Raw genomic sequence first — 19,537 nt, forward strand, 5'->3', positions numbered from 1 at the left:
TGTACTATTTTTGGGGGAAATTGTAATGTTAAGATTCAGTGCCTCACAATAATAGGAGCTGTAATGAATAAAGGCTGAAAGTCACGATTCCCGTCCTGAACCTCCTCATTGTCGAATGTTTGTCTACCCCTTCCCCATTTTAGACTTCCCTTCAAAAGTAAATTTTATCCAGACCTTTAAATACTGTACAGCTTGTTTGCATGCAAATTTCCTCGTGGGGTGGGGTTCCCGATTGGCCAACGCAAATTTGGTGGGGACTCCGAGCAGACTGGGAACCTGCCGAAGTTACAGGTGGCCGCTCGAGAGACCCGTCAACCCGAGGAAGCTCCCAGCTTGCGTTTATATCGCACCGTCGGATATCTAGTTAGGATACGGGCAGCAAAGCTTTGGAGGAGCTCAAGTTTACGGACGGAGGGTGGAAGGTGTGCCAGTTCAGATATACCAAGTATTTAATAAACTACTCGTCAGTCTTGCCTGGCATTACTCACGGAGTCAAGTGTAGTCTTCGGTTGACATGGGGTTAGAGGGCGAGTTGGGGAGATAATTCATGCATTCTCTCCTTATTTGTATATTTCCATTATAAATTAATTGTCGGGAGGGTGTAATTACAGCGTGACAAGTTTACATGGGCAATTTCCATCATAGATGTAAACATAGGAATTTATAATGGAAAAAGTTGACAGGAAGTGCGGGCAGATGTCATTTTTAACGCATTATATAGATAATCAGCGATGACGTTCACATTGCAAGCAGTATAAAAGTTTTGAGAAATGTTAAAGCGTGTCAGAATTAAAATTTTAATTAAATGTAATAAGGCTCTTGCACTTTCCATCACCCTCCCCGAGCACTACTACACGTGTTTAAGGACAGTCGCAGATTTGAAGGGGGTTTTTGCTGCCTTCTGATGTCTTGAATCGTGTAATGCAATCAGTCGGCAAACTGTGTGTGTTCATGATTTTTCAATGCTCTTGTCTGAATTCATAGTTATGTCATTTGACCAAATCCATCGGGGATGAAGTTACAAATTGAAATAAAGTCATCTTCGAGAAAATACCATGACATTTTTACAAACGCAAAAATATAAGACGGAAACATTGGTTTCCAAGTTGACAGTCTTGTTCCCTAAAAGGGCAGTTTGAATTCTATTTTAGCACAGTCCGAAAATCTCCACCCATTTCTTTGCACAGCGATTAGCTTCTATTTGTGGAAGCTGTTTTTATAGTTTCCACAGTGCATGAGAATAATTGCCTTATCACATCTTATTAATATACTTTTTTTATTCTGAATGTCTTTCTTAGCGTCTGAATAGAACCTGTGATGACGACTGTGATTAATGGCTTTCATGCCAGCTTGCCGAAAACAATAGTTCACGTAAATCTCAGTCGAAATATGTCACAAGTGCGTCAAAACTATTTCTGATCATGTGTTTTTTTTTTTGCAAGCTGGTACAGTAATTGCACTCGTAAGGAATCGTGTGATAAATTATTGTATTAACACTCAGTCAACCAATAGATACCCCATAATTTGTAAAGTATGTCCTGGTCTTTTCTGCTGCCTCGTTGCCGTAGGTCAAAATAGAACTTCTGGAAAGCTGCTTGCGTCGTAACTTTCGCATGCTGTAAGGAAGAGGAGATATTGCAAAATGAGCGTTTTTTTCCTATGCGAAGCACCAAATATAATCAGTACAGTAGTTTAAAAATAGGAACTTAACGAGAAGCATAGGAACAGGATTAGGCCATTTAGCCCCTCGAGCCTGTTCCACCATTCTATTAAATCATGGCTGTATCTTAACTCCATTTACCTGCCTTGGTTCTGTAACCCTTAATACCCTTGCCTAACAAAAATGTATAACTCTCTGTTTTGAAATTTTCAATTGACCCTCCGCCTCAACAGCTTTTTGGGGGAAGAGTGTTCCAGATTTCCACTTGCCCTTTGTGTGAAAAAGTGCTTCCTGACAACACCCCCGAACGGCCTACCTCTAATTTTAAGGTTATGCCCCCTTGTTCTGGACTGTCCCACCAGAGGAAATAGTTTCTCTCTCTTTACCCTATCAACTCCTTTAATCATCTTAAACACCTCGATTAGATCACCCCTTAATCTATACTCCAAGTCTAGCTTTAAAAAAATGCACGGAAATGGCTGCTGCCAAAATGTGCTCGCGAGACTAAAAATAATATAATATTGTTGGGGGGGGGGGGGTGGTGGAGAGCAGGGGAAGCAAATGCGGGTATTTACTGAAAAAACAAAATAGTTCCGTACAATAAATATTTTATTTATAGCTCTAGCTATTTTAGTTTTACATGCTTCATGGGGGTGGAAGGATGCTTTCATAGCACATTTTAGTTGCTTGTGTAAGGGCATCAAATGCTTCCCATTTTCTTTCTAGCCTTTCTGGAGCCAATTTTACTTTTGGGTGGATACCCAGGTGGGAGAGCAGATGGTATAATTGTCCTGCATGCCCGGAGTCCTTGCCGAGGGGCCGGGGACCATTTTAATGATTGAGCCTCATTTCAATTCAGATGTCAACCTGCCGGCGCCGAATCGGCACTCGCACGGCATTGCGGGGGTGGGGGTGAAAATTCCACCAGCTCCTACATGGAGCCCAAGCGCAAGTTAAGACTCAAAGGGAGGGGAGGTGAGGGACGATCATGGTAAGGGGCTGGGGGGCAGTGGGTCCGCCCATCGGTTCCTCAAAATTGCATTGGGGTCCTATGTAGTCAAAGGATCCCGATTTACATACCTTCTGTAGTCCGAGACATCTGCGTTCCTCCGACTCCATCATTGGCAGCTGTGCCTTCCGCCATCTAGGCCCCGCACTCTATTTCCCTCCTTAAACCTCTCCAACACATTCTTAAAGACCTTCCTTCAAACCCACCTCTTTGACCAAGTTTTGTCAGCCCTCCCAATATCTCCTCCTTTGGCTCTGTGTCAATCTTTATCTGATTATGCCTCTGAAGTGCCTTGGGGCATTTTACTACGTTAAAGGTGCTATATAAATGCAAGTTGTTGTTGCTCACATCCATACTTAGGCCGTACTTTGCAGAGAGTCATTTGACCCAACCTCAGAACAGCACCTTGACCTCCTCCAGTGTGATGCTTCCAGTTTGACCACAGACCGAGCGGCCTATCTGCGTGGCACTGCTACTTTAGGGCAGCACTATGGACGGTCCTGTGGTCTATATTTGTGACCACTAGGTTAAGGCTGCCTCTGATCCATTTCATTTTCCCTTGCAGACAACTAGAGCGAGGAGACTTTTATCTTGTTTCTCTTAAGTTGAATTGAAACCCATGTTTCTAAAGTGAAAGGACAGTGTGTAAACCCACAGACTCACTGAAAACATAATAAGAAACATAAAGCTGTTGCAATATTCCCTTTACTGTGACACCGACACAGAGAGAAATTTGCCCCAAGGCTTTTAATACGTTGCACAATGTCATTTGTATATCGTAAAATCAGACCAAATATATCTGTCGGAACGGATTTGAAAATCAGAATGACAATACGATACTCCTTTTAAGAGGCAAACATAGTCACACCACAAAATCTGTTGGTAATTGAGGATATTCTGCACGGATATTCTGAAATGAACAGCATGGTATCTTAATTGAATCACATTAAAGAGGGTTAGATTATGTTGTCATTTTTAGAACAGATTGAAAACTGCTGGGGAAAAAAGACTGGACTAATTATGTAGTATCTATACTTTTTACTTTGCAAGCTGAAACAGGAAACCACTAAATCTTCCAGTCTTCTGATTCGAAAGTAATTTGGAAATGAAACCTATTATTCTTTTCTGTTTTGAAGTTGCCATCTCATTTTACAAGGAAATAATAAGTGATTGGGCCGTGCATTTGTTTCTAGTTGAAGAGTTGAGTTGCGGTCCAGGGATGCAATCAATTTTATTTTGACTGGAAACTTAATTTTCCTCGTCCGGACTGGGCTATAGTCACCTCAGCTACGTGAGTCAAAATTTTTTGCCCTTTTTTTTGTTTCATCCCCAAGTGATTGATGGCACTTGTAGCGGGTATCCTATGTGCTTGCAGCAAGCTTGTTGTCCAGCAGAAAGGAATGAACAGTGATTAATCTGTTAACTCTGTTTGGCATGATGCCCTTTTGGTTTTTGCTGTTTTGCGAGGGTACTCTTTGACTTGTAAGTTGTATTGGTAGTGTATACACAAAGCCGTAGTTTAAAAATTTTTTTTTTTTAAATTAACAAATTAAAAACTTCATCTTTAGAGAGAGAAGAGAAAAAAATCAATTACAAGAAGCTTGGAAAGTTGCAATTACATTTAGAAGGGCGATTTCCATTCCACCCATGCAAGGGGCGCAGGCTTGCTTTAAATATTCAGATTGTTTTGTATGCAGTCTGTGTGCCCTGATTTTTTTTTTTTATTTGCTGACATACTGAAAATTTACATGTTCCTTTACCCATTATGAAACACTGAATCTGTTCATGTGCAGTTAGTTTCCTCATGACTGCAACTTGGCGCAGTGCCAGCAATCTGAGGCTGTATGATGTAAATTCTGAGCTGAGGCATAAAAAAATGCATTTGTAGTTGGAAAAGTGTAAACAGATTGGAAAATTAAGTAAAACAAGCGAGTGAGTAATTGTCTTCAGATTTCCCTTTGCAAATTGTTTTTTTTTCTGCTCTCCCTAATGAACCCATCAGTACTTTTCAAAGTACTTGTTATAATATTTTATTTCTTGCGCTGAATAATAGTTTCACTGATAGGCAGCCGAAACAATATGTGCTTCTCCCAGGGTGTCCTTTTAGGAAATGAATAGTTTTATTGTCTGTCCTGTTTCTGTGACTGAAACAACAGTGTGGTTTATTAATATGACTCATGGTACAAATGAAATAGGCCTCAAAAGATTTTTGTTTTTATCTTTTCTAATCAGTTGTTTTGCAGTCATGTTCCTGCTTTTCAGATGAGCAGCCTGCTGTGGTATTTCGTGTAAATATGCTGCTTACACGGTGTTTTGAGTGGTTTTTATTCTTTGCATGCTACACGGTGTGAATCAAGGGAAGAGAGCAGTGTCAGACTGGGGTGTGTCTGCTCCCGTCTGCGAGGTTGGAAGAATAACCCTTTTTTTTCGTGTGTGTGCCATCCCGCTTTCCTTATCTGCCTTCCCACGCTGCATCCGAAGACACAACACAGTGGCCAGATTCAGAGGAGTTGCCGCGCGCAGCAGTTGGAGCCGAGTCTGTCGACGCCGGGATTTATCAGGGTATGTTTTTTTCCCAAATAAATGGCCTGCAGAGCATGGGCGGCCAATCGGCAGTGCAAAGATTCTGCGCTGTTACACGCGAGATGAGATGTAAATTCTCTTTTTTTTAAACTCTGAGACTGCGGAATGAAGATCTGCACTCGCAGTCTGCTGTTAAAAGGCTGTGTTGTATTCTTGCACGTGACTGCAGGATGATTTTTTTCACATTAGAAATGTGTGATTGGTCCCAATTGGCAGAAAATCTCTCTTCGAACGAGGGGGCGAGTTCCTCCCATTCTCCCTGTATAAATCTGGGCAAGCAGTACGCCAGCGATGGGGAGGCGGTCAGGGATCTGCCAGTGTGCTTCAGCCGGCCACCAGGGGGCACATAACGGTGGCCCAGTTTGATTGGCGTCCCTCACGGGAGACACCCGGGGTGGGCGGGGGGTAGTTGAAATCGGTCTTTGGCGGTAGTGCGGAATGGGTGACAGTGAATCAGTTTCCATTGACTTCAATATCAATGGAAAAGAATATCGGCCAGAGGATAAAAGGGCTGCTGATTTCCCTACTGCCCATTTCGCACTGCCATCTAAGACAAATTACCCCCCTCCCCCTCCACTGTCAGCTTGTGCCCCCATGCATTGGCAAATCCAAGGTGGGAGCCACCCGGCAGATAATGGGAGAGTTGGGCATTTAGAAATCTTAATTGTTGCTTAATTAAAATGTCACGGCCATTGTGAAGTTTTCTTTTAACAACTGATTGTACTCGATCACTGCAGTTGCCCAATGTTATTGCACTTACCAAGTAAAGATAGGGCCCCCAGTAATTGAGTGCAGCGAGCCTCAGTGCCAATGGCGGGGCCGGCAGCTGATTGGCTGCAAGCAACGCCATTCAAGATGGTGTGCAGGCGTGCATACAACAAACTTTTCGCAGCAGCGCCCGGGAGACTAATCGCTCCTGGGCAATCCCGGAAGTTCGGCAACCCGACCCCCCAGTATTTCAAAAACTGAAGGCGATGGTGGCCTCACAACTGAACATGGTGGAGTGAAGCAGCTTGTAATCAAATAGCAAGTTGATTTTAACATGGAAATGTTGGTGCTACATATCGCACCTCATTGCCGAACACAATTTTTCTGCACTGGCTTGCAAAGATGCAAGGCTAGTCCCAGGAATAACCATGCTTAAAGGCTTCAGGTCTCCAACTAGGCTCTGACCAGTTAAATGAAGTGGCTCTATCAGCAATCATTTATAAAAAAAAAAAAAAAAAAATGTGGTTACTCCGGGCAATATTAGTTTGGCTGTCCCTGGCTATGTTATGAGATGTGAGCCCTTGGAAAATAGAGAGAAGGTGAGCAGGAACTGTAATTGGTGAGGAATGTCTGCCGAATATCTAAACAGCGTGTGATGGCATGATGTGGCAGGGAATTTATTCTTTTAAACGGGACAGCATGTCTCGAAGTGCCTACATAGACTGAGGGTAGGTAGTGTTGGTGCACTGCACATCCACCAGAACTCGCACTGCCTTGCGTTTGAATGTTGTCACCTTCCCTGCTGCCACACATTGGCTTTCTGCCTATGTTTCATTTCATTTCCTACATCCTCAAGGTAATGGAGAAGTAATCAAAGCGAGCCCTTTGTGACCCGGTGTGTGACTTTTCCCCACCCAATATGTAGGTGATTTGTCGCGTGCCCAGGGATTGAGCAGATAAACCCCCTTTCCCTGTATTTCAGTTTACTGGTTATATCAAAGTGGTTGAATAAGCTGTCTAACCATGGCTTAGACTATAAATGACCAAACAGACTTATTAAACAGTAAATGAATAATTGAACAGTAAATGGATAATTGAACAGTAGAAATAGCACACTGTAGATTTACAGTAGTTGCAGGTTTCTATCTTGGAAGATAGAACGTAGCAGTTATATCTGCTGTGCTAAACATCAATGAGAACTGGATGTGGCACAAGGTCCTTCAATATAATCTTACATAGTGGACTGAGGAAGACCGTATGAGTGCGTTCAGTATTTATCTCCTAACATCACCAGTAGTAACTATTCGGTTGATGTGCTGTAACTACTTGCACTGCCATGGCTGTGTTGTCTCACTGTTTACCCCGTTCCATCACACTATCTGATGCTTTGCACTGTGTCTCCTTCAGCTGGATGGTCTGGGCTGCAAGTTTCTCCATGCTTAAAGGCACATGGCGCCCTGTGATTTGTCCCACTGGTGGTTTGCTTGTGCAGGGCAAGGCTCACCTTCAGTTTGAGACAGATGTGTGCCGAGCCATCAGGCGCTCCGTCTCGCAGCTTAGCCGAGGGCTTGTGAGATGCATCCATTGAAGGGATCAGGCTATTGAAAGACCATCGAGAACATGAGGCCCCTGAAGTGGTGTCTAATGCTCAATTGGTTAATATCCTTGCAGCCTATAATTGCTTTTGCTGACACTATTATGAGCAGTGCCAGTATCCCTAACATCCTACATCTGAAGGCACTACACGTGACTATTTAATAATCTAGAGTGGTATCTGCGACAGACAGTGGTGGTAGCAAAAAATAAAGATTTAGATGTTAAATTTATAGTTCATAGGGATTCTTAATTAACTTAGTTAAAAGTACTTAAAGTACATTTTGCAACTACATAATTCATTTTAAAATTGTATTAAGTTGAAGTATTAAGACATGTACATAAAGTAGAAAGAAGTGCTTTAAAATAACAACGTGCATGTCTTGCTGCTCACTCGCATATTAATACGAGACAATAATATGAGTGCAATATGTAAAGATATGGGTGGGGACAGGCTATAGGAAAATAAAATCTTAATTACGCCTTGCATTTTGGAACAAGACACCTTTTAAAGCCCCAGGACATCCTATATCTCAAGTTGTGATCTCCCAATCTCTTGTTGTGACTCTTCCACTTGCCTTGACGTTTTCAAAATGTAACAGGCTCTTCAATGGTGCTGTTCACTTATGCAGATTGTAATTAGGCCTTAGGTTGTTTTTGTACAGCTTCTAGAGAGGGAAAAAAAACTGGAACGAATTAGCCAGCTGATTTATATTGCTTTCAAATATTTTTGTAAGTTTTGTGGCAACAGTTGTTTTGAAAACAGAACAATTTTTTGTCCCATGTTACTCCATCTGTCAGTTGTATGTAATTTTAAAATGTTTTGATGGATTATCATTAATAAGTGATTTCCCTCCATAAGACTTTTTGAAAGTATGCATGTTGGACTAGTCCTTACAACTGAAAACACTCAATTGTCGCCATAATAACCTAGAAATGATTTAGTAGGCTTTCGCCAAATTTAATAAGTTCATTTTATAGTGATATGCTAGAAGCCATCCATCAATCTGACTTGTGAATCTGTTGCTTATTCTATCAGTGCCCACTGACTTGTCACCTCGGTAGCTGCTAAGTGAGACTGGTTTGGAACATGATCTTGCTGAGCATGGGGGATGTGACATCTCAATTATTCAAGTTCCTTCACCTCACCAGACCCGTTAGGAACTGTGCTAACACCAAACTCTTACTTCAGTAAAAGCCACAGGCCCCAAAAATCCACAACAGGATGGGTCAGGACTGCCGAGACTGACCCGCCTGGACTGGGACCTCCACCGCTGACCCCAACTGATCTCCCAGGATCGTGATGGGGGTCCCCTCATAGGTGGACGCCCAACAAAGAGGCTGGAAAGTTCAGCTCAAGATTACCAGGTCTAATTTGGGGGGGGGGGGGTGGGTGGAGGCGGGAGGAGTGCTGGACTGCCCTCCCCACCCCTTTCCAGATACAACTTACAACTGCATCCCCCCCCCCCCCCCCCCCCCCACCCCCGAGCCCTCTTTGAAAGGGGTCTCCTTTTAAATATGTTAAACAGCTTCTGCCATTTGGGCCTGGACCCCCAAGGTGTGCTGCACAGCCCCTGGTTGCCAGCGAGGTAGGCTCTGGCCCTTCCAACAGACTCCTACTGACGCTACAGTAGCAGTATGCCAAAAGGGACACCGATTTTCAGGCCCAGAGAGTTTAACTGAACTTGATAAGTTACCCTATTATCATACTTTGGATTCAATATGAAATTAGATGTGCTGGGCTCTATCAATTTGCATTGTTAATATGAAAACAAAATTTATTTCCCAAGAAGCTTGATGTTAATTGACTCCCACTCCTTCTGTATCTCAAGCGTTAACCATAAATCCGTCTGTGCAAAACAGTGTTTTTGTTTTGTTTATTTGTTCTCTGGATGTGGGCGCCATTGGCAAGGTAATATTTATTGCCAATCTCTAGTTCCCCTGGGAATCCGGTGGTGGGCCTTCTCCTTGAACCACTGCAGTCCATGCGGTGAAGGTACTTCTATGATGATGTTAGGGAGGGAATCTTGGGATATTAACTCAGCGACGATGAAGGAACGGTGATATATGACCAAATCAGATTGGTTTGTGACTTGGAGGCGGTGGTGTTTCTGTGAATTCAAATGAAGACATTTTGACATCTATTTTGTCTTCTCATTACATTTAGATTACATTGTGAATGAGTTCACAATATGTTGGCATTAAGACATTTTATCACTCTACTGGTTGAATAAAATGTATTTTTTTTCGGCCAAGAACAAAGTCCAGTTATATTTAACATCCTTAAAAGACCAACAGAGAATGTAAACAGTCACTGTATTTTTCACATGCTTAATTTAACTTTTATGAGGAAAGACCTCCAGCATCCGTAGTATTTTGCCTTTGAATCTAGATCTGCTAGGTTGCTTTTAAATATTTATTAATATAAATGGGAGATTCAATATAGGTGTTCAAAATTGAAGGGTTTTGATAGGGTAAATAGGGAGAAACTGTTTCGACTGGTGGAGAGTCGGTAACCAGAGGACACAGATTTAAGATAATTGGCAAAAGAACCAGAGGGGAGATGAGGAGAAATTTTTTAGCGCAGAAAATTATGACCTGGAATGCACTGCCTGAAAGGGCGGTAGAAGCAGGTTCAGTAGTAACTTTCAAAAGGGAATTGGATAAATATTTGAAGGGGAAAAATTTGAAGAGCAATGGGGAAAGAGCAGCAGAGTGGGACTAATTGGAGAGCTCTTTCAGAGAGCTGGCACAGGCATGATGGGCCGAAAGAGCGCAGAAGCAGCCAATCATTGTCACTTACTATATAGTTCATTCAGCGTTTAACATTTACAGCAATACATGCCGGTTTATCTCCCATTGATTTATCTCATAAACACCTGCTAATATTTTTGTTTGACTTGACACTAATACAGTGGAAAATGAGTTGTATTTCTAACTGTTACCTAAACAGGTCAATTTCTACTCGGGGAGCACACGTTGAAGGAGAACTGCACTTCCCAGTATAAATGAACATATACATTTCGGGTGAACATTCGGACATCATTGTAATGTATGCTCCATGAAATAGGAATGACGAGGAGCTGGATCAATGTTTCATGACGCAAAGTTGGAACTCTGGCCCCATATTGAGGAAATGGCGACCAGGGAATTGCTGAAACAAATTGCAGTATCCGCTGGGTTGGGGGGGGGGGGGTTGGGGGGTTGGGGGGTGGTGCGGGGTGTTGGTGTGAATGAATGCCCAGGGTAATCTTATGATGGTCGCAGATGCTCTCGGGAGAAAATGGACCTTTTAAAGGGGATAGGAGGAACATAAGTGGTGGAGCATAGTGTGAAGATAAGCAGATCCCAGCCGAGCAAAGGACCAAATAATTCTTCATCTGCCTGCAGAATGATGGGGATGCAAGGGGGGCAGCAAAAGGTTGGGTTCCACATGATGATCAGAAGCATAATGGGAGGTACTGCACCGTGATATTGCAAGACTGCGGCCTGCATCTGAGTTGAGCTCATTAGCTCCCAGTCTCCTGTAGGAATGGAAAGGTCAAAAATGAACAGGCAATGAGGGACAAATGTGGCCAACATCCCAAGAACGAATTAAGAATTTTTTTGAACAGATAGGGATGAGAAAGGGGACATGCTTCACTCTTTTCACCTGCGCTATTGAATTCTATACCTGATAGTCATGTTCTACTTCTGGCCATACCAGGCCAGTAGATGTTCGAGAACAATGATTACCAAAAAAAATCTCTGACAGGTTCTCATGAAGCGACAGCACACGAGAGCAAATCTAGGTTGCTTATTGTCACCTGTAGCTTGGGATGAGGTTATTACCTCGAAACTAGTGTTTGCCACATCAGCATGCGGCATTCTTCCATCTGTTGATTCAAAACAGGGCAAAGTAAACGGGCTAGCATTGAAACAGCGCGGAGGGGAATTTCATGCGAGCACATAACTTGTACGCTCGTGCTACAAGCAGTTGTTTCCAGAGCTATTGAGCTGCTTGTGAGATCAGGAGGATTTTGTTTTGGCAGAGGGTGTTGTCAGTGAACATGAAGAATCTGCTGCAGTTCAAATATTCATGAAGTGGCCATCTGCCAAATTTTTTAAAATTTATTTTAATCAACTTTTTGGAAATAAAATATTTGTGAACACACAGGGTTGATTATGGAATCGTGTTATTGTGCCTGCAGGAGTTAACCCTTAAATAGGTCGTAAAGTATACCGGTAGTTATTGCTGATGATGATGCAATTTTGAGTGGACATGTAAGAGGTGACACGCCTTCTAATTTGTTTCAGTGGCAGTGAATCATCGTTTTAACGCTTCTGGTTTAATTGAATTCCTGTTTTTCTGCGGATAGATTCAGTGGGGGTGAAATTGGTCTCTGGCTTTAGCGCAAAATGGGGCGATAGTGAAACGGCAGTGCTTTACGGCCCCCCCCCCCCCACCCCCACCCCAGATAATGGGGCGATAGCAAATCAACCGCCCGCTTTATACCCCGCTCGATAACGGAACGATAGTGAATCGATCGCCCGCTTTACACCCTGCCAGATAACAGGGCGATAGCGAATCGACCGCCCGCTTTACACCCACTGTGGAACAGAAAATCAGGCAGGGTGTAAAGCGGGCGGTCGATTCGCTATCGCCCCGTTATCGGGCGGGGTGTAAAGCGGGCGGTCGATTCGCTATCGCCCCGTTATCGGGCGGGGTGTAAAGCGGGCGCTTGATTCGCTATCGCCCCGTTATCGGGCGGGGTGTAAAGCAAGCGGTCGATTCACTATTGCCCCGTTTTCAAGCAGGGTGTAAAGCGCGCAGTCGATTCGCTATTGCCCCATTATCGGGCGGGGTGTAAAGCGGGCGGTCAATTCGCTATAGCCCCGTTATCGGGCGGGGTGTAAAGCGGGCGGTCATAGAGTCATAGAGTTATACAGCACAGAAAGAGGCCCTTCGGCCCATCGCGTCCGCGCCGGCCATCAAGCCCTGTCTAATCTAATCCCATTTTACAGCATTTGGTCTGTAGCCTTGTATGCTATGGCATTTCAAGTGCTCATCCAAATGCTTCTTGAATGTTGTGGGTTCCTGCCTCTACCACCCTTTCAGGCAGTGAGTTCCAGATTCTAACCACCCTCTGGGTGAAAAAGTTTTTCCTCAAATCCCCATTAAACCTCCTGCCCCGTACCTTGAATCTATGCCCCCTTGTTATTGACCCCTCTACTAAGGGGAAAAGTTCCTTTCTATCCACCCTATCTATGCCCCTCATAATTTTGTATACCTCAATCAGGTTCCCCCCTCCGCCTTCTCTGCTCCAAGGAAAACAACCCCAGCCTGCCTTCATAGCTGAGGCGCTCCAGCCCAGGTAACATCCTGGTAAATCTCCTCTGCACCCTCTCCAAAGCAATCACATCCTTCCTATAGTGTGGCGACCAGAACTGCACACAGTACTCCAGCTGTGGCCTTACCAGCGTTTTGTACAGCTCCATCATAACCTCCCTGCTCTTGCCTTCATTAGCCGAGGCATAGAATATAAGTATCCCATATGCCTTTTTAACCACCTTATCCACCTGTTCTGCTGCCTTCAGGGATCTATGTACATGCACACCAAGGTCCCTCTGATCCTCTGTCTTTCCTAGGGTCTGACCATTCATTGTGTATTCCCTTGCCTTGTTAGTCCGTCCAGAATGCATCACCTCACACTTTTCAGGGTTAAATTCCATTTGCCACTGTTCCGCCCATCTGACCAACCCATCTATATCGTCCTGTAGTCTGAGGCTTCCCGCCTCGCTATTTACCACCCCACCAATTTTCATGTCATCTGCGAACTTACTGAGCAATCCTTTTACATTCACATCCAAATCATTAATGTAGACCACATTATCGCCCAGTTATCGGGCGGGGTGTAAAGCAGGCGGTCGATTCGCTATCACCCAGTTATCAGGCGGGGTAGTAAAGCGCTGCCGTCTATAGACCAATTTCAGCCTCTTGCTGACTTTGGCATTTTTGCCATAAAAGTGAAAAATAAATCATAGGCGAGCATAAATTTTCCGATCGGCATCATTTTAATGCCAATTCATTTACCTTTATTACTTGCTGCCAGTGTTAAATTTATGGCAATCGGACAATCCAGGCTGATGGATACTTTACAAGACAATCTTTAGCAAAGTCTGATTTACACAAAATATTAGGGAATTAGTGGTGCATTTATGAGGAGATAGGTTTGGTCAAGGAAGCAAAACTGTTTCTTCTGGAAACATTACAAGCATCATACGTCTAATTAGCTGGTTTATCTGGTTCATTATAATGACACCTGATGATGTGATCAGCGACAGTTCCTGTAGGTGTGCTTTTCAGGAGCATTTACAGTGCAGAGTCTGCTGGCTGCAGTTTGGGTTTCAGTGAAACCGTATCCAGGCGTGCACCGTGCCTTCCAATGGCCAGAGAGTGGGGCAGGGGGAATCTCCGGTCACTAAATATTTAAATTAATTTCAAAACATTCCTAGGCGATCCAGCAGACTTTGCAAAGCGGGTTTGACTCCACCTTGAATTCACACGCTGCGTGATTTCAAACTCAAATAATACAAGGTGTCAGCTTTTGTTCAGCACTCTCGCCTCTGAGTCAGAAGGCCGTGGGTTTGAGACTTGAGCACAAAATCTAGGCTGACACTCCAGTGCAGTGCTGCGGGAGAGCTGCACTGCCAGAGGTGCTGTCATTCAGATGAGACGTTAAACCGAGGTCCTGTCTGCCCTCTCCGGTGGATGTAAAAGATCGAATCGCACTATTTCCAAGAAGGTCAAAGGAGTTAGCCCCGGTGTCCTGGCCAATATTTAACCCTCAACAAATAACGCAGATGATCTGGTCATTTATGTCATTGTTGTTTGTGGGAGCTTGCTGTGCACAAATAGGCTGCTGCATTTCCTACATTACAACAGTGACTACACTTCAAAAGTACTTCGTTTGGCTGTAAAGTGTTTTGGGACGCCCCGAGGTCGTGAAAGGGGCTGTTTCTCTTTACAAGGCTCCCCGTGCCCGAGATTGTCACTGTGGCTCACCCCAGGATCAGGTTGGGCCCCGACTCCGCACTGGCACAGCAAGTTTAACGTCGACATGAAACAAAAACTGGCTTGACCGATGCCAAACTTAGTGTAAACGTCCCCTTAGACAACATCATCGTACCGTGGATCGCTGAAAATCAGGCAGTTCAGCTAACGGAGGCAAGGTTTTTGAACTGGCATCCTTACAATGTATTAGATTATGATTGAATTTACCCAAAAATGGATTTCAAGCCCTGATACTTCAATAACTATATTAAAGTTTTATATGGCAGCACGAGTTGTACATTGTTTCATCCTAAAAACCGCCCACTCTGCTCTCCCAGTCCTTTGTCAGAACTGGTCATTGAACTAATGTCAAGACGGTGACCATTGGCCACCTGTCCTAAAATCTGCTTATGTGGCTCGGTGTCAATCTTTGTCTGTTAAAGCTCCTGCGATGTACCTTGGGATCTTTTACTACGTTAAAGGCGCTATATAAATGCTATTTGTTGTTGTAATGCTGTATTTAAAGATGGTGGATTGGAATGGTGGGAATCATTAAGCAGTAATAGAAATTCATTTGTGTTCCAGTTTCTCTCTCGCATCGCCATGATCATAACGTTGCTATTTAATCTTCAAATAGTTCATTGTTACCAGTGGAGGAACTAAAAGATCCATTTTGCCAATTCTTTTGTCCTCTGCATTTGTACAATACAGTCAGTCAACATGCAAAGATATGATACTCAGTCTATTTTACTCAACACTTTTTTATTCAAGGTTATCAAAAGTGCTCTACTCTCAAGGCAACGAATGGACAGTTATTGGATCATTACTGCCAAGCTCTGTTCATTGTGTAGCCCTGGCTCATTTTAACCTTAATCAGTGCCCGCGGGAAACTGCCTGGATGGGATTGGCCGCCCGGCGGATGGTAAAATGGGGCAGGGGATAAAACGGTCGGCCGGTGCCATCCCGTCAGTTTCCTGCCTGAGCGGGTTTTGTTAAAATTCCCCGCTGTCTTGTAACTACACCCCCCCCCCGGGTAAAGAACCTCCTGTCACCGTTACATTTCACTTGTTGCTGCCTGTCCACCAAACAGAGAAAAGACTGCAATACAAAGCGGAGCGAGACTCTCCCTCTGCCAGGGAGTCTCACTCTGGTGTCCGTTTGGGCCCCGACTCCCGAGCCAGGCTGCATTTACACTGTAGCCCCAGAGCAAAAGAGACAAAGAAGCAACTGCAGCCCCGTGTTGCTCCTCTAAAGTCATGATTCACTTGAACTCGGTGGAAACAGTCCGGATTGTTATTTGGTTCTTGTGTCAAATCATTCTTCAAAAAAAAACTCACTGATTCCCGTGAGGCTGGGAATAATGCAATTTGACTTGAGCTTTTTACATTTAGGAACATAAGGAACAGGAGGAGGCAATTCAGTCCCTCTAGCCTGTTCCCTCATTCAGTTATATCATGGCTAATCTGTACCTCGCCTCCATTTACCCACCTTCACTCAATACCCTTACCTAACAACAATCTTATCAATCTCAGCCGTGAAAGTTTTATTTGACCCCCAGCCTCAACAGCTTTTTGGGGGGAAGAGAGTTCCAGATTTCCACAACCCTCTGTGAAGAAGTGCTTCCTGACCTCACCCCTGAACGGCCAAGCTCTAATTTTAAGGTTGTGCCCCCTTGTTTTGGACTCCCCCCACCAGAAGCCGCCGTCTTTGACCCAGCTGTGCTTATTTTAGAAGGAAGCATGTTAGATTCCTCGGGATATATGTTGTAATTTGCGTCTAATTGTGCAAATTAATTTCTGAGCTCTTTGAATGCGGAGCCAATTCCACTAGCCTTCCGCAAGCATGCTGTGTGGGCCTAACTCATTTGGATGCTTTCTTGGTATTGTAAGAAAGTAGCAATTGTACGCTGGAAAAAACCCAGCGTTTATTTAAGAAGCTGCCTTCAGAAGTACAAAGAGAATCCATTTAGAGAAAGGGATATATCGGCTTAATTCAGGGTGGGGTTGAAATTAAATCTACGCTGCTGGATCAAAATGTTTGTCTTTGTCCTGGTAAATACCAAACGCATCCACCACGTGACTCTTCAGTTCAACTGTATGTAGAACAAATAACTGCACTAACTGCACTAGACAGCAGAATGGAATTGCACACATTGCCCATCAAAACCTTGCAAAAGCTGAAGGTGATGTTGGCTGATTGAGTGGAAAATTGGCAAAAACCGTGATCAAATTTTCCAAGAAAAACCCAGTTTGTGCTGATGAACAGAACGCGACACTTCCTTATATTACTGGGCCCAGTTAATAGACAAGTCGAGTTGCCAGTCTTTTACGCGCATACAAAATTGACGGGCAAAAAAAGACCACCTGGTCCATCAAGCCTGCCCCACACTCATGATGGCTGGAGCATCACGACTGACTAAACATCTCCTCCTTCCCCCCCACTTCCCCGCGTAGCCATGTAATCTCCTGGGAAAGGCAAAAAACCAGGGCCAATACAAGAAAAAATACTCATTACAACAGTGACTACACTTCAAAAGTACTTCATTGGCTGTGAAGTGTTTTGGGACGATCTGAGGTTGTGTAAGACGCTATATAAATGCAAGTCTTTTTTTTTGTTTGAGGCTGTAGTTTTTATTGTGCTCCTGGTCTGCGAGCACAGTTGCCAGCCAGCAACACCAGTGAGTTGTTGTGATCTTCAACGCACAACCTGGAAAGGAGAAATTTGCAGGGTTATGGGGAAAGAATTGGACAGCTCTTTCAGAGAGCCGGCACAGGCACGATGGGCTGAATGGCCTCCTCCTGTGCTGAATGATTCTATGTGACTTCATATTACCTGAAAGATTAAGTAGCAGATCAACTGATCTGTGGCAGCTCTCCAGCTATGTTCAACATTTGAATGTTTCCTCCACTAAACTGAGCTGGTGTGGCTTTAAAGAATATGACCGCTTTTATAAAATAATTTTTTAAAACATAAATATAACAGATTCAATTTGAAGGGTTCAAAACCCCAGTTGGTGCCCTTCAGGGAGGGAATGTGCTCACCTACCGTCCCCCTTACTCAGCCTGGTCGATATGTCAATCTAGTCCACATTACCTGCTTGACCCTTAATGCCCTCTGAAGTTAGAAGGCGGCTGCTCCCCACCAGCCTCGGCAGCTAAGGACTGGCAATTGCCAGTGTTGCCCACAACCCAAGAACAAATATCCATCATGCAAAGGTAGCTGTTCTTGTCGCATTCCATCCCACCCTTACCCAACAGCCACAGACTCTCGCAAAGCTTCAGCAGGCATCACTAGGAATCAAGGAGGAGTGGGATTTGGTCAATTTTTCCGCTCTGTATCTGGGGGACTTTGAATTGCAGTGTTCCAATGTGTCGCAGCTGAGATGATCTAACTTAGCATAGACCAGGGCTCAGCACTTTGACTTGTTGGTCTGTACAACTTCAAACCATACGGTGTATTTACCCCCCAAAACATGAGGTGGGGCGATGTCCTAAACTGCATCTCACGGCCAAAATTAGAGCAGAATCCTTAAACCTTGTCCTGTTGGATTCTCCCAGGTTCAATCTGTAGCCTTTTTTTCCTTCCAGGATGTCCCTCGAATTAGTATTATATTAATTATTGCTTAGTCAGTGTGCTTAAGGGATTTAGAATATCCAGCAAGTTTGTGAATCTAGTAACTATGCAAGGTACTATTTAGCCCATTATATTTGGTAATATAGATAAATTGTTGCACATATGTCATTAGCCTAGGTGTGGTATCTGTCAGCCTGAGTTAGTGCAGGATAATGAGTCCATTAGCCATTTATTGTGCCATTTCCTGTTTAGGTTGTCACAGGCCAAATTAGCTCCCAATATATAGCAAAGCACTTTTAAAATCCTGTTTCAAACACAAGTTTGTTATGCATTAATTATGTGTGTGTGTGTATTTTTTGCCTGAATATCCTTTCAAATAAATATTTAAACAGACAAAGAGCGAGCTTCCATCCTCCCAGAAGCTTCACGATGGGGCTTATTATTGTATTCATGTGTAAATTTTTTTACGCGTTGTGTTTCAGTGATTCATATTAATGAGCCTTCAAGCCTATTTCTTGCATCGCGTCATAAATGGATTGTGATATTTCCCTTGCTACATTAGGAAGATAATGGGAACAAATCTTTAATATTACCGACGATACCCTGTTTCCCAGTGATTTGAAATGTATTCAACTTAAACAGGAATGCGGGGCTAAGGCAGCTGGCACATATTGTCCGTGGCAACAGGTCAGGTCCATGTTCTGTTCCATTCCATACAATTAATATTCTCCGCCAACATGTGTAACGCTTGTGTTTCTCCGCAGGCGCCGATGATGATGACGACGACGACGACGGCGGCGATGACATCGATGACGCCAAAATCATCGTCCTCAGTTACCCACAGTACTGCCGCTATCGCTCCATGCTGAAGAGGATTCAGAACCGGTCGTCCTCCTGGCTGGTTGACCAGTTTGTGATGGCGTTGGGTGGCATTGCGATACTAAACGAGAGTACCCGGATCCTTTACTGCCGCGACACGTTTGACCATCCAACTCTGATTGAAAACGAGAGCGTCTGCGATGAGTTTGGTAAGTACCTTCTCTCGCGGTGTAAGATAACCTGAGCTCAGCAACGTGGTTGAAACAGAGGACATTGTAAAAGTTTGAAATTCTAACTGGCGGACTGCGTAACTGTTTAAGCAGACTTTAAAGATAACCAAAATATGTTGCGAACCAAGGACTGTTCTAATTTTTACGTTACTAAACCGTGAAGGAATCTAAAAGAAACATAGTTTTCTTGTTTGGCACCCTACTAGATTGTCATATCGAATTCTTCAGAAATTGAGTTTGGCTTGGTTGTAAAACAAGAGGTTGCTTGTATTGTCAGGCTGTGCTGTTTGGGAATTGGCCTGAAAACAGGAGCAAATAAAAATAGGTTT

General features: G+C 43.8%; 1 protein-coding gene across 1 annotated transcript in view; it reads left to right on the forward strand.

The window, feature by feature from the left end:
- The window catches only part of arid5b (AT-rich interaction domain 5B), a 125,702-nt gene that overhangs the window by 14,615 nt on the left and 91,550 nt on the right, over positions 1-19,537 (forward strand). Inside the window, exon 4 of the mRNA XM_085994966.1 lies at positions 18,924-19,187. Within this exon, the coding sequence (XP_085851092.1) occupies positions 18,924-19,187 (264 nt within the window). The remainder of the gene's footprint in view (positions 1-18,923; positions 19,188-19,537) is intronic.

Source organism: Somniosus microcephalus, chromosome 8, assembly GCF_052327205.1.
Source record: "Somniosus microcephalus isolate GS21.2 chromosome 8, FLI_Smic_1.0, whole genome shotgun sequence".
Classification (NCBI taxonomy): Eukaryota; Metazoa; Chordata; class Chondrichthyes; order Squaliformes; family Somniosidae; genus Somniosus; species Somniosus microcephalus.